At 39.4% G+C, this 25,382-nt stretch overlaps 1 protein-coding gene across 1 annotated transcript in view; it reads left to right on the top strand.

Annotated features, from left to right (window-relative positions):
- The window catches only part of HOXD3 (homeobox D3), a 41,594-nt gene extending 25,457 nt beyond the window's left edge, over positions 1-16,137 (top strand). Inside the window, exons 3-5 of the mRNA XM_083152161.1 lie at positions 8,744-8,824; positions 11,821-12,338; positions 13,596-16,137. Coding sequence (XP_083008287.1) covers positions 11,855-12,338; positions 13,596-14,344 — 1,233 coding nt within the window. The 5' untranslated portion in view covers positions 8,744-8,824; positions 11,821-11,854 and the 3' untranslated portion in view covers positions 14,345-16,137. The remainder of the gene's footprint in view (positions 1-8,743; positions 8,825-11,820; positions 12,339-13,595) is intronic.
- Positions 16,138-25,382: the final 9,245 nt, after the last annotated feature.

Raw genomic sequence — 25,382 nt, 5'->3', positions numbered from 1 at the left:
CCTTAAGGATAACTAAAATATATCTTATTAGACCAATAGAAGACAGAAGGCAGGGAAGTGAATCCTACCAGCGGTATGTCAGGAATCCTTGCCTGGGATGGATAGTATTTGCTGTTAAATGTAACACACTAACAGGAGAGAGGGTCTTTGTTCTGTCTTGGGCTGAGCTTTCTCAGGGTGCACAGAGCAATAGATGACTAGTTCCAATTGCAGATATTAAAGATGGCTTATCCGTGAATTGGGACCATCATTGTGTCTGTGACAAAAAGCACACAGTCCATAGAGTAAAAATGTCGCCTCACGTTGAGAGGGTGAAAAGGTATTTTACTGAAGTTCGGCTCAGCCACAGAAACAGGTTCATTCGGAGGACAAATTTTCTATGCGATTAGCTGGATTTCAGCCGGGAGAGCTGACCTCTAAACCCTTGACCTCTCGGACCTTAACTCCCTATTTTAGACATAGGAGCCCTTTAGATTTACTATTGGTAAAAGCCTCCTTTGTACAAGTTTTCCACAGATAAAAATGAGATCTGAACATCAGGTATGCACACAGCTCCAGAAGCTCCAGCAGGAATTCAATCATAGTGTTTCCATTAATACTGTGTGATCTCCCTTTTGCTGGAGCTGTAAGTGGATTAGTGTACATGTAAGGTGAAAATATACAGTATCCCAGCAAACACCGAAGCAGGGAAACAGCTTCTAGTCCCAGAAATCTACTTCAATGTCTTCAAATGAAAATCAGTTTGAATGTCTCAGATCCTTCCCTGTGTGTTGTGCGAATGTAAATTCCGTATTTAAGCAGGCATGGAGGGGACTAAACCTGTTACAATCCCATCTCATTATAAATCTGTATCTCTGCATAAACTAAATGTAATTCCACTATTTTCAAATTCGCTTGTGACAAGCCATAGGTAATCTGAGAGGGGGGGATGGGAGGCAAGGTATGGAACAGATTTGCTTTGCAGGGTTCTGTCTGTCTACCAAAAAGGTAGATCTGTCTGTTTGTATGTATGTATGTATGTATGTATGTATGTATGTATGTATGTATGTATGTATGTATGTATGTATGTATGTACGTACGTACGTACGTGTGTGTGTGTGTGTGTGTATATATATATATATATATGTGTGTGTGTGTGTGTGTGTAAATATATATATATATATATATATATATATATATATAAACACACAGGAACAGACATGCACATATGCTGTGCGAGCACACACACATACATACATACATACATACATACATACATGCAGGCTGATATGTGTGTGTGTATGATTATACCTGTATGTATGTATGTATGTATGTATGTATGTGTGTGTGTGTGTATGTGTATATATATATGTATATATATATATATATATATATATACGTTCCTGCTGTATATGCTTTGAGCTAGGGTATTATTGTTATTTATACAATTTCTTGCTTGCAGTTCCCTTGTACCTTTTTATGTGTGACATTGAATTAATAAAAAAAATGTGAAAAATGTCTCAATATCATTGATTTATTGTTCCTGGGTGTAACACACATGACTAGCACACCTGCACTTTATTGTTCCTGGGTGTAACATACATGACTAGCACACCAGCACTTTATTGTTCCTGGGTGTAACACGCATGACTAGCACACCTGCACTTTATTGTTCCTGGGTGTAACACACATGACTAGCACACCAGCACTTTATTGTTCCTGGGTGTAACACACATGACTAGCACACCAGCACTTTATTGTTGACAGTTAATTTATAACTTCACCACATTTTGGTGTCATTTTAAGGTGTATTTTGAGATGTCATAGCTATTTATTCTGGAGCATATTCATGGTAATCCCAAAATATGGATGTCCCAGACCAGGCACACTCTTTAAGGCATCTATCATCTGTGTGTGTGTGTGTGTGTGTGTGTGTGTGCGTGCGTGCGTGCGTGCGTGCGTGCATGCATGTATGTATGTATGTATGTATGTATGTATGTATGTATGTATGTCTGTCTGTCTGTCTGTCTGTATGTATGTATGTATGCATGCCTGTCTGTCTGTATGTATGTATGTATGTATGTATGTATGTGTGTGTGTGTGTGTGTGTATGTCTATCTAATATCTAATATCTCCCATCCCTCTCTTTCAAAATTAAGATGGACTATAGGTATCATAAGCATCTATCCATGTGTCTATCTATCTATCTATCTATCTATCTATCTATCTATCTACGTATCCATGTATGTATGTATCTATGTATCTATCTATCTATCTATCTATCTATCTATCTATCTATCTATCTATCTACACACACACACACACACACACACACACACACACACACACACACACACACACACACACATGCACTCAACATTAAGATTGATTTTAAAGTGCCTCTATCTATCTATCTATCTATCTATCTTTCTATCTATCTATCTATCTATCTATCTATCTATCTATCTATCTATCTATCTATCTATCTATCTATACACACACGTACTCAACATTAAGATTGATTTTTAGAGTGTATCTATCTATCTATCTATCTATCTATCTATCTATCTATCTATCTATCTATCTATCTATTTATCTATCTATCTATCTTTATCTGTCTGTCTATCTATCTATTTATTTATCTACCTATCTGTCTGTCAGTCTGATACATAGTAGATAGGTTACATGAGGAAATATCTTAGTTATGTAATATAAAAAATATATTATCTCCATATATCACAACTAATTACACGTCATATTAATGCAGAGAAAGTATTAAGTGCATTCAAAATTTATGAATACACCTATACCTCTATATAATGGTACCTGAAATCTATATAAGTGTGTGTGTGTTATTCATTCCCCTTATATATTTGGAGTGACAGAGTAGTCAGAGTAGTCAATATATATATATATATATATATATATATATATATATATATATATATATATATATATATATATATAGTGCAGCAGATATGGCTGTGTGCTGTCTAATGGCTCCTCCTCTGTTACTAACAATACATCAATAAAATTATGTGTATTATATCACCACTAGTCGTTATGAAAAGAATGAAGAGAAGGCTGAGTCAATAGCAAACAGCTCTCACTGTACAGTACAGTAAATGAGGATCTTTCAATGCAGAACCTCAGAGCTTCCCAGCCATCTTGCAAGGCTTTTCCATTGATTTTGTAAACATAGAGGCAGCACAGGGTGCTCTAGAAATGTTCCTTACATGTTCAATATCAAAGTGGATGGAAGATGCCAAGAATAGGTTTCTTCAACTCCTGACCCACGTGATCCACGAAATAATTAATTCAGCACGTCCCTTAAGAAACACAGCGTCGTCATTAATTTGCCAAGCAAAGGACTCTATCAGACTTGAAAACTGAAGAGATCTCAAGAATATTATATACAAAGAGAGCAGTCTGTATACCCTGCACTCCTACTATCTCTTTGCTAGCAGAAGAAAAGAGATCTTTGGTGGGTATGTCTTTATTGTTTTTTTATTATTATTATTATTATTATTTTTTCTCTTCTTGATATTTCTAATAGAACATAGCTGTCATATATTTGATAAATAGGACCCTTTGCTTCTTCCTTGCTGTAGTCACAAGTCGACATAGGCTGATTTAGTGACCTTTGTTTCAGAATGCTTAGGGTTTATAAGAAAATTAGGATGATGTATGCAACTGTTCCCTGAGTTCTGCTTGGGGATAGCTTGGGTAGTAAAGGGAATTGAAAGGATTTACTTAGATTTGTATGAGCGCTGAAATGGCTGAGATTTAGTGGATGCCTTGGGTTTTCTTGGGAACAATACTGACTGTCAGGGCATCTGCTGCCTATTCTTAAAACAGTGAGAAAGGGCCCTGAACTTCTTTTCATCCCTAGGTCGTAAATTTTATCTTGCGTCATAATAGAATGGGTATAACACGAAGCTGAAATTGTACCCAAGGCAAGCGTTAACACGTAATGATTTCCGAGTGTGCCTTTAAACTCCGCAATAGTCATTACTATTACACTTAAAATGGATAATTTTCTGCTGGACATCACCATTTATTCCCACCATTTGGAACCATCTATAACAGTAAATGGATATTTACTGATCCGCCTGTGTATCCCAATAGAGAAGGAGGCAGCAGAATGAATATCCTCCTTATTTGCCAACATCCAGTAACTACTGGATAAAATGACACTAGCTGGTTACATAAATAGATCAATAATCGCATTATTTAATACATATTGTTGTTTGACGTCTTGGATATTGGATTTATTTGTTGTTTCAAATTTGTCTATTGCGCCTTTTACAGCCGCATATTGTTTGTTTATGAAACGGTTACTATATTGTGTTTTTTTTTCTTCTTTATTTTTGTAATAGACTATTTGTAAATAGATGTTACAATTTCTAGGAGGACTGGCAGTGTTTGTTTTTATTCCCTTTAAACAATAAAACAATTGGTTTATTAACGTCTACCAACTCATACATAAAAAATATTCAAAACAAGGGGAATTCAAATAAACGCGGTGTTTAAGAATTAAAAATAATGATAGGACCTAGTTTCAGAACATTTATTTCCTAGATGTAGCCAGGGTCTGTTTTATCAGTTGACAATGGCCCAAGTTGTTGTTATAAATCATAGTAATTCCTGAAAGGTTGCTAGACTGTTGGGGGCCGGCCGAGCACTGTAAATCTTCCAGTTTTATTGCCCTATGAACATATGCAGCGGTGACTGCTGTAGATCCTCTGCTTGAACCGGATTCCACTAAAGTCACATTATATCTCCAACGGGCAAAGGATTACACCGGTTTATTTGACCCGTTTTCACCGGCGGCTGGAAGCAGTTCTTGCATCACAACCTATATAATGTCTCCCAGTCATCCCAATTTCTATAATGCTGTATAGTCTTCTGCTGATTTACATTTTCACTCCATTCTCTGCTAATTCATTAACGGATTTTCGAATTGCCAAAATGAGAATGTCTATAAGTGGTACCCAGTATTTCAAAGCGAATATCCGATGCAGATGGACGATGCCATAGAACTGTCATTGCTTTACGTCTGATACATTTATTTCAATATGTCTTTGTATATATATATATATATATATATATATATATATATATATATATATATATATATATATATATATATATTATTTGATTTGGGGATTGCATTGTTTGAAAAAAAGCAAAAAATAAAAAAAAAATACAAAGCACAAGAAGAAGAGTCATCAAATTAGTTTTATTGGTAGATGTGTAGCAGGTGTGTATCAGGAAGGAGACTCGATAGAATCCAATGCTTCATCTGCTGGGCTAAATACACCGTTATGGATGAGGTTAGATTGGAATATAGTATAACAACAATGTATATTTACTGTTGATGTAGAGAGAAGAAGAAAGCAAAGGCAGAATTAGTACATTTTTGGACAAGAATATATATATTTTTATTTGTAATATACCCCCCCCCCCCCCCAACACTCCAATGGAATGGGTTCCTCACTCTGTAGTAGGGATTTGTTGGACTATGCAAATAATGTGGTCTCATCCCTGTGTCATATAATGGTGTCAATTGATAAGCAGAATCGATAGAAAATGAGTAAATATTTGGATTTGATTATATATATAGCCGTACACCTATAGCCGTACACCTATAGCCGCTGGGTTTGTAACACGGTACAGAGATCACGTGAACAAATAGGTTTTAAATGTTAAGGCACAGCCTGAAACATTGATTGTAACGCCAGATTTAGTTACATCACCCAACCAAACTTTAGAAATGATACCTCATTAAGAAGAAGAAAAAAAAAATACAATGGACCCACTCTCTTCATTTGGCCAAGTTGGTGGATTTAAAACAATATCAGAAGTTCATTGCCCTCATTTTAATTGGTAGGTGAGTGCTAGCCTGTTCCCACTCTACCGGGAATACTGTGCTGTGCTGCTACTGTAGGTGGAAATGTCTGCAAAACCGCAAGATCAGGGTTAGGAGAGAATCGTCCACACAGACAAAGGGTGAAGGATATATTACAGCACCAGCACACACAGCCATTGAGGCTGCAGCAGCCAGGGTTATGATAAATTGATACACAGGTAAGATCTTGCATGACAAACGAAAGCCTTTGAACGCATCGTTGTATAGAGCCTTTATCAAGCTTGCTAGTAAGATTTATTGTGTTTTCGTCTTTTTTTTAAAGCATATGGGACTAGGATAGAAAAGACTAGCATAGGTACAAATAGGCATTTATCATTATTAACCCAGGTATGGAGGGAGCATATATGTACAGTATACAGGAAATAATTACCTTAATATTGAAAATTTCCAATAGATTTCCATTGGGATTTTAACCATGTACATGAGAGAAGTAACATGCAAAGACACTTATATTACATTTTATCATATTTACAATAGAACACATTAAAATCAAATTCCCGTTTTGCCTCTGTCAAAGTAAGATTGAACACCACATTAACAGGGTGTCTTGGGCTATTGGACTTGGAACAGACCAGCTGATTTATGTATAGTTACAATCAATTTAATGTTATAGCCCACCTCTATAGGTAGATGCTTTACAATATAATATATACACTTACATCTACATTAATAAGTGTGGGATCTGTGCTCATTTGATCACTGTGGTAGATTATTAATTTTTTTTTTTTTAAAGAAAGTATTTCATCAGTTCAGCGGGAAAGACCACACAAAACATCTGTCCATTTATAGAAGATTATTAATCATTGACTGGTTTTCTTATATATTTTTTTATACTGTGGCATGTAGAATCTTTATGTATGTTCATATTTTTGTCTCTTTTTGTCCACTGTTATTATGGAACATACCTACCAGGAACTGCAAATGAATCCTGTTTTCATCCTGGTTTTAAATGTAACCTTTAAAAAAAAAAATCAATGCATTCGATGGGATATCTATCTATCAAAGCATAATGATGATGTAAAAAATGGTAGAACGATGGAACAATATTTATTCACTTAAATACACGTTGATAGATTATTATTGTGCTTTAAGGCATTTTATGTTTTTGTGTTTTTAACTTTTATTTTTAGCCCATCAGTTAGTAATACACAGGCTTTAAAGCGAAAGGAGATATCTAACCATACAGTAACATATGACATAGTTCTCACAATGAAGTTTCAGAATACAAACTTGATAATAAATAAAAGTCCAGTTCTCCCTCCATCACATCTGTCTTTTGCCTAGTGCTTACACTTAAAGACCTGTACATATCAGTGGGGGGTCGTTATAATATATGTAACATTTTATCCAAGAGAGTGTCCATGTTTTCCTCGTTGTAAGCCCCCCAGCCCCTACCAGGCCAGGTAAACCCCAATATTGCATAACCTCTCCATCTCATTGTTTTCTGAGCTACATCCACCAAATATTATTAATATTGAAATGAATGAAGAACTTTAACGAACAATTTGACTCTTTTGTTTTTGCTCCCCTTCACAAAATATAATTAGACTGTATAACGCTGAAGGGACGCCATTCATTAATGGCAGCACCAGGCAGAGATTGGGAAAAATGAATAAACAAATATAACTTTTATTAAAAATAATCAGGGATCTTTTACTCAGGATGGTTGTATGACTATGTTTAATACATTCAATACCCTTTGATAAGAGCCATATAGGGGGCGACTCGCAGTCAATATGCACGTGAAGAAGATACTTACCATAGCAACAGATGATACAAAGTGTTACTGTACCTTGATCGAGATGCTTCCTGCCCACTGTGAATAAACGATCTTTTTAAACGCATCTGGTTACAGTTAGGAGCGCTATGGTAAAATACCAGGTAAAAGTTGACGCACGCCCACGTGAATGGGGAATATATTATATATGATGTTATTGGACTGGCTTTCCAGGGACACTGCCACAGCTGAGCTCCTCTACATCAACACCCTCTTCCTATTCTCTCCCAATATCGCCGTTTCATGGTGGGTTTTGGCTGTGATAATGAGGATTTGGAGGAAAGTTGTTAGTGCTATGCTGCTAGAAGCTACTAGAGGCTGTTCACTTGGTTGTTCATTAAGTGGTGAGTTATTACTATACAAGCCAAAGGTCATTGGAATGGCTTATGGTAGCGAGATTTGTCTCCTATGCGGCCTAACTCGTCTTTGTTCGGGATCCCATACTGTTTCTTGAAGCTTAGTCAACACATTTCAACAATGTTATGGAAGGAGATATTTCCTAGAATGTGGACTGTTATTTATTGGCTTCTGAATTACAGGATAATAATATCCGCTTCCACCTATGTTGACTGTGATACATGTGCGGCGCTCCAGGAATTGTGGAGAGGAATAATACAAATATAAACAATCAACACGTTGTTTATTTAGTAACTTGATCATTAAATTGTTATGTTGCTGTTTTGGCTGCCTGACTATGGATATTTTATATTGTCCAGATAGTATAGCAGGATAAATAGGGTTAGTGCAAAAATCACTAGTACAGTACAGGGGGTGCTTTTGTTATTGTTCACAGTGTTTACTTGTGTATTCTACATATATGTACAGTATGCAAGCAAGTGTGTGTGTGTGTGTGTGTGTGTGTGTGTGTGTGTGTGTGCGTATGTATTTATGTGTGTATGTATGTATGTATGTATGTATGTATGTTTGTGTGTGTCTATATATATATATATATATATATATATATATATATATATATATATATATATATATATATATATATATATATATAACCTGGGGAAAGTCAAATCGGAAATTCACACTCATTTTCTTTGCAGCTCCTGTGCGATTGGGAGGATTAGGGGAGGGCGTTACCTGAAGAAGATCAGATTCAAAACGTGAGCACAACACACCCTACGGTAAGTCCTTTTTATGAAATGTACATATTATATCACAGTGTGGGCCGGTTCCCCCTCAGCATACTCTACACTGGTTAGACAGAGAGTGGACATAACTGTTTCCACTGATACAACGCAATTACACTTCCAGATGCCATTAAACCAGCATTTAGCAAACATCATTATTTATCATATCAAATACCATTATAAATAGACATTAGGAATAACGCCAGGTCACAAAGGTTCCTCTGCAGTAAGCAGTAAGATCCCTTTACAATGCTGCGACCATATTTTTGAATGTGCGCAAAGTGCAATTCATATTTACGATAATCAGAACACGCCAATATCTGGTGATTTACAATTTCCGCACACTTTTAGCGGTACCAAAATAATATGAGTTTATATATATTATAGCGCACACACACATACACACTGCATACATACATACACACACACACACACACACACACACACACACACACACACACACACACACACACACACACGCATTTTGTACACGTGAACTCAGATAATTCAATTTTGTAGCGCATTTCCGGACAAAAAAAATCCCCAAAAACATCCAGAATAATCTGCAGTGGAAATAAACCATTTCTTCCACTATAGCCGGAACATCCTAACGTTGCAAACATTTATTTTGTTGCAGAAGGCCGAAGATCATTACTGCTTCCACCATGCCAGAAATGTAATCCGTGTTTCTTCATACTTTTTTATCCGTTTATATTTTGTATTTTATTGTAAAATCCATAGGAGTTGGCAGAAGTTTGTCCGTGTCCTGCCAGGGGATGGAAGTCCTAGGAACACACTACTGGGGCCAGCTTTTATAATTCTGCTCAACAGGCTTTGAAAAGGGAGAAATTTGCGGAGTAGGGGATTCTATTCTACTCTCCCTCCTACGCTTGGGCCTGTTTTACATTTTTGAAACTTCTAGGAAGGTTTTTTTTTCCTCCTCTCCCCCCTTAGTGTAGCCCTCGCAGTCATAAATATCCCTCTGAAGCCACAAATGACAGGTGTATTGATATGCACTCTGCCTGTTTAATAATCAAAAACCCTGCGCTTCTATTTATGTATTTTAACATGTTAGATATTGATCTGGACTTAAATCTTAAAATGCTCCTTCGGTCTATAGGAAGCTGAATTGAATTAGCAATGTAACTTGCAATCGGCGCACTGCAGGACAAAGGGGAGAGACAACCAGTTCCCTCTCTGATGAAGGAATAAATAAAAGCAGTATTTTATATTCTCCACCTAGGGTGCTTCAAGGCACTATGGTTAATTTAGCAGGGGTTCCCCATATCTGAACGAGCCTTCTGTGTGTATGTGAAACAAGCAATTTGCATTCAACCAGTATTTTCATCTAGGTATTATTCAGCAGACACTGATAGGGTGATGATTTGGTAGCATGTATATCATAAGCAGGCTGCTTTAAAAAAAAATAATATATATATATATTTTGCAATGGTGCAAAAAGAAGAAGCACAATTACGTTTGCCCATTGTCCCAGTGATTTATTGCACATCGCTCCTTATTTATAGGTTCAAGCAGAGTTCAGTATGAGTTGGATCGTTGGAAACAGAATAGGCTTTTAGCCGCTCTGTTACCAAGCATGGTTCTAAGCAGAAGCCTGGTATGATCCATACATTGTTTGCAGGGCATGGCTCTGGAGACAATGCGGGAGAAAGCTGTGTGTATCTGATAGTGGTGCCAAACACTATCGCTAATACCAATCCATTCATACCATTCACTAATGAAGTTCAGTTTAATCCATTTCACAATATCTCACCGCAGTGGATGGATAGATGATGGAACTTGAGATGATTTGACGATTTATTATGTCTCCTGCACTACAAGCCCAACCTTTAATGTTCCCATTGACTCATCGTCGTTGTAAACAGGCATCACCCACCATGGAGCATTACCAGAATATTACAGATATTACAGTTGTCCGATCTCATAGCAGATCAGATGCGATATTAAACACCAAAGCGAACGAAGAACGCATTCATGTTAATAAGTAACAATTAGAAATTCCACGCGTGCAAAGTTGGGCTTTCGTGTATTTAAACAGACACTAAATAAAAGATCCGAGTCTTCATCTCATCTAGATGCCACATCCTAATAATGTAAAGTCTAGCTCGCATTATATTTTACAGCTTGATTGGATTAAACTATACTGTTTGTATAATTGCTTTCCATTTTTCTTCAATCGTTATGCTAATACGGACAAGATAATAAATCTTCGGCGTATTGGCAATGGTGTGACTATTTAAACAATTACTGTCACGAAATGCAGGCTATACCTTGCAGTGGAAATACACAACACACGCAGTTTGGCTGAAATCTCCTCTAAAAAAGGCATCTTATAATTAAATTTCACAAAAGCTGACGTAGCGATTTCCCACCAAACAGATCAAAAAGAAAAATGTTGAATAGAAGTAGTTATATTTTAACTGGGGGTGTTACAAGACCCATCTTACAATGGACATAGACCTTTTTTTCTCTCTGCAACTGTGTTTTTTTCCCGAGATCTGAATGTAGTTCAATCCATCAAGTCAAACCTAGCTCGCACAGGCCGGAGGGTGGAGGGGCAAGTTAATCTTTATCCAGATTTCTTGGCATATGTGAATTCTGGGTGCTTACAGAATATTACAGAACATATATCGGCTAGGGAATGACCACAATTGGGAGATGAGGTTTAACTGTTGATGAAAGATAGAGAAACACCACCCAAGAGAAGCCGTGTGTGACTATACAATGGGCACATATGTATCTCTTCTAGGTTTCCCTTCCAGATTCCAACTACAAATAGAACGTTTCATGGAGGCTGGGTATCAAACTACAGAATAATGATAATATGAATGGTATAATAAGGCCCATGCAATAACGAAACGTAATGATAGTCTATATACATTTCTATGAACACATTTTATCTGTGGCAAGTTACTGTGATAATTACTGTAATTACCAGTGTTATTATTCATTTGTTTTCCCATCCATAGGGGTTGGATCAAGAAGATTTGTCAGAAGAGGTCAATGCTCATTGATAAGGGTGCAAAGTCCCTATCACTGAGAGAAGGCAACATGCAGAAAACAGCCTACTATGAAAACTCTGGACTTTTTGGTGGTTACACCTATGCCAAGCCTGAAACCTACAGTTATAACTCCAGTCATCAGCCTTACCCCCAATCTGCTCTAGAGAATGATTATCCAAGTTCTGCCTGTTCTATCCAACCATCTGCCATCAGGCCCCCCAACCATAAGACCAGTGACATTAGTGGCAGCTGTATGAGGTCATCAAATCAGAACGCCAGCCAGACTGCCAATATGAATGACCAGCCTCACCAGGCACCATCTCTGCCCCCTTCCTCGCCCAGCCATGGCAATACCTCAACACAGAAAAAGAGCAAATCCTCCAACTCATCTAATTCCTCCCAGCCTACAATGAGTAAGCAGATATTTCCTTGGATGAAGGAATCAAGACAAAATGCAAAGCAAAAAAATGCCAGTACCCCTCCAGGTATACACCTCTGCTTTATAGATTGATGTAGACTGCGTCATATTATGCGTCACAAGTCCAGGATGGCGCTGTGGAAGCCCCCCCCCCATCAGTGTAGAAACTAAAAGTATTTTTGTTTTGCCTAGGACACAGTTATAACATTGACGTTGCCCAAATGATAATTATCTCAGTGCTTTAATTTGCTGATAATAATGTTCCAAAAGGGAGAAAGGTCATAAAATCAGGCGATTATGTGAACATTGTACTTTTATCGCAACCCACCTGAACAAAGATTTCAGACTTTTCTTGGGTGATTCACCATTATGTCCACTTGAGGAATAGGCCACATAAGGCACAGGCCACACAGAGTAAACCTTTATAACCAGTGATAGGAGAGACACCTCAGAGATCGAGTGGATGGTCAAGGGAACCTGCGATTGGACAGGCTTATGGCTCTCCACACAAGCTTAATTTTACATTTGGGAGTGGAGTAAATCTACCAATAACATCAGAAATAGCCAGGGCCTGAGCAATGGTGTCAGTGTGGTGGCGGAGGGGTATAAAGGCAGGGACACTGGCTTTGGGTTGAATTATATGTGAGTACAATAGAAAGTAAGGGAACAGGGGAGGATTGTAAGGGGCTATGAAGAAGACACATACCATTAAATAAGAGTTCACGTAATTATGTCCGCATCCGGTTTATTCTATAATTCACCATCATTTATGTTCATCTTTCCAAGGTTCTATCCCATTTGCCGCATTGCCATCTGAATATCAGTTTGCTGTGAAATATATATCACCAAAGTACTCCCAGCCATCATGTCTGCCAATACATCACCCGTGTCCTCCTGTGACACCTTAATATTATTATTTACCTTTCTTTTCATACAGACCAAACATCATTGGTCAGTTTGTAAATAAAATGAATTGAGAAGCTTCATATACACAAGGTTATTTATTGATTTATTGTTTGCGATAGAGTCCTGCCCATGTAGGGATAGATGAAACAGGGGAATAAGTAAGAGAGGGGGGGGGGGGGGGGGGTAGGGGGGAATACACCCAGTGTTAGTATTATTCCATTACATACAATTAATACTAATTATTAATCTTTATTTATATGGTGTGGGATCCTCAGCGTCCAATTACAGAGTATGGCCTACAACACACAATAGATTCTGTTGACCAAATACGTTCTGTGTACTTATGTAGACTTAATTGTTCTATTGTTCTGTCTCGGTTCTGCGAGGATTAATGTGTGTGTTCTGATTCCTAACCCAGGCGAGAACTGTGAGGAGAAGAGCCCCACCGGCCCCGCGTCCAAGAGGGTGCGCACCGCGTACACCAGCGCGCAACTGGTGGAGCTGGAGAAGGAGTTCCACTTCAACCGCTATCTCTGCCGCCCACGCAGGGTGGAAATGGCCAACCTGCTGAACCTCACCGAGCGCCAGATCAAGATCTGGTTCCAGAACCGCAGAATGAAGTACAAGAAGGACCAGAAAGCTAAAGGGATCATGCACTCCCCCGCGGGGCAGTCCCCAGACCGCAGCCCACCACTGACTGGTTCCAACCATGTTGGATATTCAAGTCAACTACCGACTGTTAATAGTCTCAGCTACGATGCTCCATCGCCAACATCATTTGCCAAATCGCAGCAAAATATGTACGGCCTGGCTGCTTACACGGCCCCTCTCAGCAGCTGCCTACCCCAGCAGAAAAGGTACCCTGGTGCTGAGTATGACCATCACACCATGCAGAGCAACGGCGGCTTTGCCAATCCCAATTTGCAGGGCAGCCCTGTTTATGTTGGAGGGAACTTCGTTGATTCCATGCCAGCTTCTGGTCCTATGTTTAACGTGGGTCATCTCTCTCACCCATCATCTGCCAGTGTGGACTACAGCTGCGCGGCACAGATTCCAGGCAACCATCACCATGGACCTTGTGACCCACATCCTACATACACAGACCTATCTTCTCATCACACGACTCAGGGAAGGATGCAAGAAGCTCCCAAACTAACACATTTGTAACTCCACGTGGGATGAAGAGCGAGAGAGAGAGCGAGAGAGATGAGTTTAACATGTCCTTTTAATTACCTCACTTTTTTCTGAAAGAGATTGTTAATTCTGAGTGCCAACAGTTTAAAGGGATGTTCCACCCTTAAGCATCCCTGTTTCTTTCTGCAACTCGTAAAAAGTCAATGAAAAGAAGTTCTTAGAAGTATTTTAAGCATGACAGTGCAATAAACTGCGAAGCAAGGCACAAAAATAAACTATAAATGATGTACTTGAAGGTAAGTCTACTAGAAATTAGCATTAGAGAATATCATGCCAGAATTTTTTGAATTTTTTTTTTTATTTGGTTGTTGTTGATAACCAATCGGCTGAGAAGGGGGAGTGACTTGCATAGATAATGATTCCAGAAATGTTTATTTATGAATTATTTTGTGGTTTTGGAATAACATTCCACAAAAGTAACATATATTTATTATTTCAAGCGCAACATAACTTTTTTGTTTTGTACCATTATTTATCCTCGTCTTAATGTATTTATGTGAATATGTGAATTTTACCTAAACTTGGAACAAATGATTTAGGTCCCATTGTGACTACATTTTCACCCTTGTATATTATGGTCGGAACTAGATGAGAGATTAGTCCTCAACCGTAGTGACTGTGGCCTGGTGTTTGTAGTTTATGTAAGGGTTAAACAAGACAGCGACTTGTAAATCAGTGACTAAAAAAATAAAAAAAAAATGTAGTGTATCACAATGGGCATTTGACATTTCGAAAAGTTGTTATTTTTTAATTGTCCAGTATCATTCCAGCAGTATTTAGATTAAAATATATCTGAATTGTAGTGTATTTGTTTCAGAAGTCCCATCAACTAGGAGGTGACTGCAATTATGTGTCAGATTGCCCCACACAAGCTACATAAAATGACCATGCTTTTTTTTTTTAATTTTTTTTTTTTATAACAACGCACATTGGAATACCTTGTTAGTTATGTAGCGCACAAGAAATCACCATTCCGAATATTTTTTACTGACTGTGAGGAGCAGTGGCGTAATCTTTTGACATTTTTACGTGTTTGCAATAACACCTCTTCACGATTTCTGCTTGGTTCATAGTTTGTGTGGCTTCCATTGTAATTCTTTAATGACAATTTGTATATTAGATGTACATTTGGAATTCAAAAATGTAACAATTTTAGAATAAAAAAAAAAACAAATGGAAAAAAAATAAGAAAAAAATGACAATCACGATGTAAAAAAAAAAAATATTGAAAAAAAAAATAACAGCCCTACGTTTTCGGACCTAACAATAAAAAATATTATTTGAAAGGGCTTTTGGAAACAATGAAATTTCGTTTACAGGGTATGGCTCACAGTATTATGTCGGGCTGATTAAATGATAATAATAATAATAATGATAATATTAAAATGATTTATTTTATTTATGGACTTTGGCAGATCTGTGGGGACAGTTGACTTACAATGTGTTGCAAATATTGGAGATTGAGATAAATGAGCGGCCCACAGTTTAAGATTCATTATTTTGTACTCAAAGCAATCCCCGTCCTACGCATTCCTGTTTGTTTGGAAAACTAACATAACTCCTACTCCTAGCCGTGAAAAGAGATCAAATTCCCGTCGAGTGGATATTTGACCCCTAATGTTCTAGAAGGAAGAGAACACAGACCACGACCACTCGAAAAATCGACGTTTAAAAATGAACCCACCAAACGAACTGTTTGTTGTTTTATGAAGTCCAGGCTGCAGGGAGAGCGGAGGAAATACACTGTACATTTGCAAAGCATTAAATTGTCCCAATAAAATGAATTTACAACTATTGAATTATCTGTTTCATTATTATTGTAAACATTGCATACGCTGGTATTGTCAGTGGTGGCGGGGACTTGATGGTAACATTACAAACTATCTATCTATCTATCTATCTATCTATCTATCTATCTATCTATCTATCTATCTATCTATCTGTCTATCTATGGAATGGTAACATTGTTATATATTTACACAGATAGATAAATAAATAAATAAATAGAATGATAGATAGATAGATACATACATAGATCTACCATCAATTGATTACAGAGATAATACATGTCAGTATTCATGGACCATCTAGGTTTATATGTAGACTGGTAGAGTCGGGCCTCTATGTTATATGGGCAGATAAGTAACAAAGTATATATATATATATATATATATATATATATATATATATATATATATATATATATATATATATATATTTATTTATATATATATATATATATATATATATATATATACACACACACGATATCATGGTTGATGCTATATATTACAAGAGGCTGGTAATGCATAAGTCACAATAAATAACACACTGTCTATGAATCCTAAGTATATATATATATATATATATATATATATATATATATATATATATATATATAGATATATGTCCCAGTCATGTGCCTATATAGTACATGTGTACGCCGAAGTGCAGTCTAGTTTCTCCTATAGCATAAGCTATTTGAATAGTATCACATATGTCAGTTACCCAATAAAGCACAATTGTATCTCAGTGGGGACTGTAACATCAGCAATATGCACAGATCCAGCATTAGACGGCTGGAAATAGCGGGGTCATGCACACAGAGGCTTCCTGTGTGGATCTGCAGGAACACATACATTAAAAAACCTAGAAATTCAAATGTGACGAGTGGAAATAGGTTAAGTGTATGCGGGCAACACATGTGCCACAGAGAATGCAGCATTGTGTCCTGATTTTGCAGTTAATTAAAACCCCTTTCCCTGCCAGAGGGGCCAGCCTGCTATCCCTGGCCCTTGCAGCAGTGAAGGGGTTACACAAGTAGGGGGGGGGGGGGGGGCTGCTGATTCCAGCTACACTATGTGAAAACCTCTGTTACCTCATCTCAGCATCTCTCCATGTACAGTACAACAGCATCCTACACACTACAAGGACAGACAATGCAGTGTGTGGGATGCTAGCCCTCCCTCCCAGCCAATTGATTAACCATACTATCCAGACCACAAATGACATAAATTCCCCCCTCCCAATTGATACATACAGATTATGGCAGTAAACAAAACATTTGTAAATACCCACTTTGTCGCAAGACCAATTAATCACCCATTGTAGGCTTACATAAAGTGTGACCCACAGCCTAGTAATCCTACTTTATGGTTACTGTGCCCACAGCTATAGCCCACAGCTGGCCAGTATTTACGTAGTAAGAGTTTGCTTATAGAAGATACATCCACACGTATTGCACTAGTATTTATGTGCCATCCCCATCCATCCTGCGCTGCGGGTGCTCAGGCCTAGTGTAAGTGCTTTCCAACGGGAATCACATCAATGCAAACTGGGTTAGGAAGAGAGAGAGAACATTGATTCATTTTACTGGATCGCTCGGCAAAATCCTTGGGATTATCATTCACGATTGTAAAATTAACCCTTAGTAATTCACTAAGCAGTGAAGAATGGATACGCAAAAGCTTGTATGTACACACACACACACACACACACACACACACACACACACACACACACACACACACAACACACACATCACACACACACACACACACACACACACACACACACACACACACACACACACACACACAACATACACACGCTTTGTGCTATATGGAAGGAGAAGGCAGCAAGCTCGGGAGTCAGAAATATGGTAATATATATATATGTATAATTTGAGCATTTAAAGCAAGTGCCCCAGTGATGAGTGTGCTTGTTCCATAACGTGGCACAGATGGCTGTAACAATTCGGATTGAATAGAGAAAGCTCAGGCCTGGCCGGTGTTTATGAAATGCCTGTGTAAGGGATTCTTTTATGTTCGTGCTAGCAGAGGCCCTGCTGGAATCCATAGTTACTCTCTGTGATGAGATGGGTATTTCATGGCAGATAATAAGAACTAGAAGCCTATCCCTTCCCATAGGGCTCTACTAGACTCATCAACAGGGCGTCATAGCAGAAGAAATCATTCCAGATTTGAGGTTTCTGCATCTATCTATCTATTTATCTATCTATTTATCTATCTATTTATCTATCTATCTATCTATCTATCTATCTATCTATCTATCATCGATCTATCTAAACTATCTATCTATCTATCATCTATCTATCTATCTATCTATCTATCTATCTATCTATCTATCTATCTATCTATCTATCTATCTATCTATCTATCTATCATCGATCTATCTAATCTATCTGTCTATCTATCTATCTATCTATCTATCTATCTATCTATCTATCTATCTATCTATCATCTATCTAATATCTATCTATCTATCTATCTATCTATCTATCTATCTATCTATCTATCTATCTATCTATCATCTATCTAATATCTATCTATCTATCTATCTATCTATCTATCTATCTATCTATCTATCTATCTATCATCTATCTAATATCTATCTATCTATCTCTCTATCTATCTATCTATCTATCTATCTATCTATCTATCTATCTATCTATCTATCTATCTATCTATCTATCTATCTATCTAACGATCTATCTATCTATCTATCTATCTATCTATCTATCTATCTATCTATCTATCTATCTATCTATCTATCTATCTATCTATCTATCTATATATCATCATCTATCTAATCTCTCTCTCTCTAGATATCTAATGCACCATCTGCCATTTCTTGCTCGTTATAGCAAAGGGCTTAGGGAAATATCTGTATATGTAGCAACATATATCGCGATAGAGACTGGAGATTGGCAGAAGACCTTCCCTGTCCCCCTGCTGGCCTCCTGCATCGCGACTGACACTAGAGACAACACAAAATGTGATTTTGAAATGTGTTGAATTTTTGCCACAAACTTCTATTGGGAATGTAACGGTGACTCCGGTCTGTTCTGACTCCCATTCTGCATTCTCTATTGTCTTGAATGTCTTCAAGAATGAAAAATGATGGTTTTTGGAGGGATCAGTGAAAGCTACGGTAGGTACAGCAAATGCCCCTATTCACAGAAATAAAATAAAAATATTCGCAGACAGAGGCCCTTATTCTGTTTCGTGCGGTACGGCCCGCGTGCGGCCGTACCGCCGATGTTTTTACTCTGCACATGCGCAGAGGTCAATCTGCGCATGTGCAGCCCCCTTCGCCGCAGACGTATTTCGTCCGCCGCAAAGGGGGCGTATAGGGGCGTGAGAGGCTTCATGCCCTCATTTCCCTATGTGTACGCCCCGCGTTTCATGGGCGTTCCCATGCAAACGCGGGGTGTATGCATGGTAATGAGGGCATGACGCAACTCATGGGGGCGGAAAGCTGACGTCGCCGGATGTCAGCTTTCAGCTCCCATACAAGCTACCACACGGACGATTGTCCGTGTGGTCTCAGCTTGCGGGAGCTGCCGGGGCGTGCGGACCTGCCTTCGATGGTCGACGACCATCGAATGCAGGGGGCAGCTCCCACCATGGTGGAGGCGTACGCCTCCACCATTTTTATGCGGATCGCCAGCCGTCCGTGTACGGACGGCCGTGGCGATCCGTAGGGTGGGCGGGGATTGGTTTGTGCGGCCGGAGCCCCGTGTGCGGCTATGGCCGCACCAACCAGAATAAGGGCCTTTATTTGGGACTTTCCTATTAGACGATCTACAATGTTGTATAGACAATTAACCCTTTGTGCTCTCTGAAGGAGAAAGCAGGGTGATAGATCAGCGTCCAGAAAGCAGTGGAGGCTGCAATTAGGAAATAATAATAATAATAATAATAATAATAATAATAATGAAAGAAGAAACATTTGAGAGCATGGAGGCAGCTTGCAGGGTGGGATAGGGGCACATAATAACAGATCATTTGCACAGCGGTAGTTAAGCATTAGGGATGATTTAGGTAATATAGCTGTGATCCATTAGGGTGAACCATGGTATTGCTGCACCGCTCCAAGATAATCTGAGCTGATTTACTGCACAAGGCTGGGAAGCGTTCTAGGGAATTATATACATGAGGCCCAGAGAAATGCAGAGAATTCCAATAGCTCCGCCAGTCTGTGGGATGAGGGGGAATGAAATGTGAACCGCAAAAATGCTTTGTACTAAGATCATAAATTAAAATAAGTCTTACATTTATTAGGAAACCTCATCCAGGTAAGTAAAAGTGCTCCTAACAATTAAACTAATGGTTATGTATTACTGGCTGAATCATAAATCAAGGGAAATCTAGGAGTCCTGATGAAGGTTCATTTAATGTGGAAACGTGGCACATAATGGGGGACATTTACTAGATGGGAGTTCTATTTAACATGGGCAACCAATCAGATCCTGTCTATGATCTTCTAGAAAGTGCTATGTAAATAACTAGATTCTGAATGGTTGCCCATAGCAACAGCACATGTGAAATAGTAAATGAGTAAATTTCCCCATATATGTCCATTGCCAATGAATGGGTTATCCTGTCTAATTTTTTTAAGTGTATTTTCTGTTGGTAATTTACACTAAATCATCAAATCGCCTATTAAGGTGCGTACACACGGGGCGATTTTGTTTAATATCGCGGGCAATATGGTCGCTGAGCGACCATATTGCCCGCGATGGGAGTGTGCATGGGCGATATATCACCAGGTGCGCGCTCCCATTTTCTCCCCGTACTGATCGCTGGTCAAAGGAACATGCTCCTGCGACCAGCTGATTTCCACTGCTGGGCTCCTCCGGCAGTTTCTTTTTCATCAGCGACCATCTCTGGCCGCTGATGCAAACGGGACACTGAGCGATATATCACTCATAGCGAGCAATATAGCGCTCATCGATATATCTCCCTGTGTGTACGGGGCTTAAACCATGCACTTTAAGGATCTCCATCTGCAGTGTTATTGTGCAAACATGTTCTACACACCACACCTTGTTATACCATGCCTGAGGAAGAGACCTAAGAAGTCTCGAAAGCTTGCATTTTAACAACATTTATTTTTGTTAGCCATTAAAAGGTATCATATTTGCTAGATTGCTATTTTGTTTTTCTCACTGAGGAACAATAAAACTTTTCTTAACATGTTCTACTGCATCCCTGTAGTCTATTGGCACTGTACCCTACAAGGGAGGTAGTGCTCATGGAAACAGAACCACATATACTATAAGGCTAAAATAAACATATTTGCAAATGTTTCTCTGTAAAAGAAATGTAGTTTTAATACAAAAACAACATTTAACTTGAATTAAAATCTGTTATACTTTAGGGTTTGACCTCCTCTTGTTTAGAAGTACACGCCTTAGGTGTGTGGTCAGGTTTACTACATCCAGCAAGGACTTCTATGCAAGGGTAGGCTCCATAGGTGGGTCTGTAGCACAGTGCAATATTCTTAGAGGGGAGCCACACCCACTGCCACCAACTGTCATTCCAAAATGACTTAATGGCTGTGGGTCCCCTATATGAATTGTGAACTGTGGTGCGGCCCCACCTCTGTAGCCACCACTGCTTCCATGTATATGGTTTTGAAGAGAACAATAGAGTCATATTTGTTGTCATGCATCCGTTAACCGGTCACGTTTGGAGCCCCGAGGCTAGCCACACTGGCCAGATCTAGGCTCAACTGGCCCAAGATGTGTAAAGTGCAAAGCGTATGACATTACTGACTCACAAGGGGCATAGTATGATATATCCACCAGCGGCAGCACAGAAACTGATACAGTCCGAACCAGATACTATTTGAATATTGTTTGGCATGAACATTACATGGCAAATTGGGATAAAATCATTATTATGCACAATTTCAACATCCAATTTATACCCCTTTTACACCGCACAAATAAAACACCGACAGACAGGTTCCCGACGGCCACCGGCTATTCTCCCTCATGGGCGTCCACGACCCCCATAGAGGGAGAATAGAATAGGTGGCGAGCGCAGCGAGCCCAAAAGGGGCTTTGTAGCACTCACCATGCTGTCTGAGTCTGGCCAGTCCGGATCCCGATGTCGGGCTAATGACTGTTGGGATCCCGACTGTCGGAACCCTATACCACACCCTTGTAATCAGTGGTGTCACATTGCTGGTCAGTGGTCAGGGGAGTGTAGGCCGCACTCATCTGATGAGAGGTGAGACACAAAAATGCTGGACCCTGCTTAGAGACAGGAGGTGGGTGCTGCACTGTAACATTATGTGCTGCACCTGGCCCCTGTCACAGCGTAGGTGCCAGAAAGAGCTGGGGATAAGATTCTGGGGGCAGCCCACATCTAGGGGACCCAACCCAAAGTAATGAAAAACGGTGCTTGGGATACAAAGACATGACCTACTGTGAAGCAACACCCGATTCATGATGCGACATGGAGCATACATAGGTGCCCATTTATCAAACTATATTTGCGGCTAAATCCCCAAAAACACTGGTTTTCAGGGGTTAGCCACAAATATTAAGTAACCCCCTAATGTATCAAAGGGGGACCGCAGCAGGAATCTCCGATCCCTGCTGCCCCTTCTGCGATCCCCCTTCACCGCCACCAGCCGCATCCCCCATAGGTTTCTATGGGGGATGTGAAGCTGCCGATGTATCAACATCGGGCAGCCCAGCTTCGCATTCCTGGGGTATCGCCATTCTGGGATGGGGTAGCCCATTGTAGCCTATGGCTACCAGTGGCATGTCCCTGATGGCTACGTGATCGCAATTCTGGCGACGGAGTGCGGTCAGAGGGTTCAGCGCATAACCGCGCATGCACAGTCCACCCCCCCCCCCCGACTTCTGAGTCAGCGCTTCGCAGGGATGGGCTCCTTTTGCAGCCCTGTCCCTGCGTCCTCAAAATTGATAAATCCCTGTGATCTGATCGCATTTTACAATGCGATCCTGGGCGGTAATATTCCACCCAGATCGCTTTGTAAATGCGATCATGATAAATGGGCCCCATAGATTCTTCACCACTGCAATGGGTGTCACTGGGTTAAGTGATGCCTCTGATTGCAGTACAATCCATTTTGGATGCCGTGGTTGGCTGATCTTCTTTGCTAACCATTCATTGGCTGCTGCTCTGCTCTGTCAGTCCCTTCACCGGTTACTTGTAATTCTACCAAACTCAATTTTAAATACTTTTACTTACACAACCTACAACCATTTACATCTCTTGACTTTTCTCAAAATATCTCCCAACTCAACATCTCCGCTCTGCGTCTCTCAAACACTTGTTACTTTTTCACCAATAACGGTTACTAGACTTTTTTTTCAGCTTTACCCCCTCTGTGGAATACCCTCCCATGCACAATAAGACTCCTCTACCTGGCTGTTGAACAGCAATCCAAACCATCAACCTAGTATACACAAGTATACCTTGCCAATAAAGCAGATTCTGATTCTCTAGTCCTCAAACCATCAGGCGTCCCCTGAAAACTCCCCTCTTCATGCAGTATATCAAATTCTAGAACCACTCACATAACCCCCATATGGTTTCCTATCTAACCATCAGGCGTCCCCTGAAAACTCCCCTCTTCATGCAGTGTATCATATTCTAGAACCACTCACATAACCCCCATATGGTTTCCTATCTAACCATCAGGCGTCCCCTGAAAACTCCCCTCTTCATGCAGTGTATCAAATTCTAGAACCACTCACATAACCCCCATATGGTTTCCTATCTAACCATCAGGCGTCCCCTGAAAACTCCCCTCTTCATGCAGCTTATCAAATTCTAGAACCACTCACATAACCCCCATAAGGTTTCCTATCTACTTACATCCTGGTTTTCTACATAATTACATCCTAGCTGGTGCTATAGAGGTAAACCTGTATAATAAAAGGCCAAGGCTGCTCCTCACCTCAATGGGGGGATTCAAGAGTTTTGAGTGCCGGTAGCCACCAGATGTCGCTCGACTGAGCAGTTCAAGTGTTGCTCTGATCAGCCGCTCCTCCCGCCGGTGCTGACACAGGGGTTAGCATCGCTGTCTCAGCAGCTCAGCACACCCAGGGGTAAATTGACCAAAATGGATTATTAGGATTATTATTAGTATTATTTGTTTATTTTTTATGACACACTAAGAGTGCTGTCAAAAGATCCTTTCAAACCATCAACCATTTTTAAATGTAATTATATTTCTGAGTTTTTTAGAGCTATAAACAGATTTTTTTTTTTTTATTTTCAGCTTCACCAACTATTTATTAATTAAAAAGTAAAATCAGCTGATTCAGGGATGTAAGGCTGGGTACAAAACTAAATATTTAGTATTTTTTTGGACAAAATCCATTTATTTACCTAGAAGCGGGCATATGATATACAGATTACCGGGCGGGCGTTACCCCATAGAAGGACTTCCGGAACTTGTTTAAGGTATTATTATAAAAAAAAAAAAAACCTTTTGAATAAATTTCTAGCAGCAACAAAAATAATGAAGCTATCCTTTTAGGATTAGGAAGCCCGAGAAAGGTAGATCTATCCCATACTCTGTTTAGACACATTGTTTTGGATATTTAATGTGGAATATTGGGAGGAAGGGGAGGAGTTACTAGAAGGCTTTATATACCTGTCTGAGGGAGATTGGAGGCACCACCTTGAAAGAGACCAGCAAGTCGAAACGCGTTGGTGAGGTGCCTTCTTGCCATTCTTTTAATTGTCCTCTCTAATATCCCTGCTTTAAACTGGCGAGTCATCCCAGGTTTCCATCATTTACTCCCAGGGAGAGGGAAGGGGTAGAAGGAGGCTTTTATTTATGCTGTTTTTTATGATCTATGTGAGAAATAAAAAGTTTTTCCATTTATCACTGGATGGAGAAATAGCTCTCTTTTTACCTGGACCCTAAAGAAACCTAGAGAGGATCAACAGTGGGAAAAAAGTAAGCATACATGTAAGCACCTTGGAGGTTATACATTAAGCGTGAGTGGGTGTGACCCTAACTCTCTAAAGAAACCTTGATGTGTATGTCCCCCATTTTATACATGTAAGCATACATGTGAGTGGTCACTAATTAAGACTACACGTGGTGAACCTTAAGAACATATAGAGGAACACTGGGCTTTTAAGAGGATCTACTTTTACCCATTCCCAGTTTCATGACTGTTACTTATCAAATCAGGAATTGACCCCAC

Source organism: Crinia signifera, chromosome 7 (genome assembly GCF_055691185.1).
Source record: "Crinia signifera chromosome 7, ASM5569118v1, whole genome shotgun sequence".
Lineage (NCBI taxonomy): Eukaryota > Metazoa > Chordata > Amphibia > Anura > Myobatrachidae > Crinia > Crinia signifera.
Note: the sequence above shows the minus strand (reverse complement) of the source record. Positions and strands in the feature narration are given on the sequence as shown.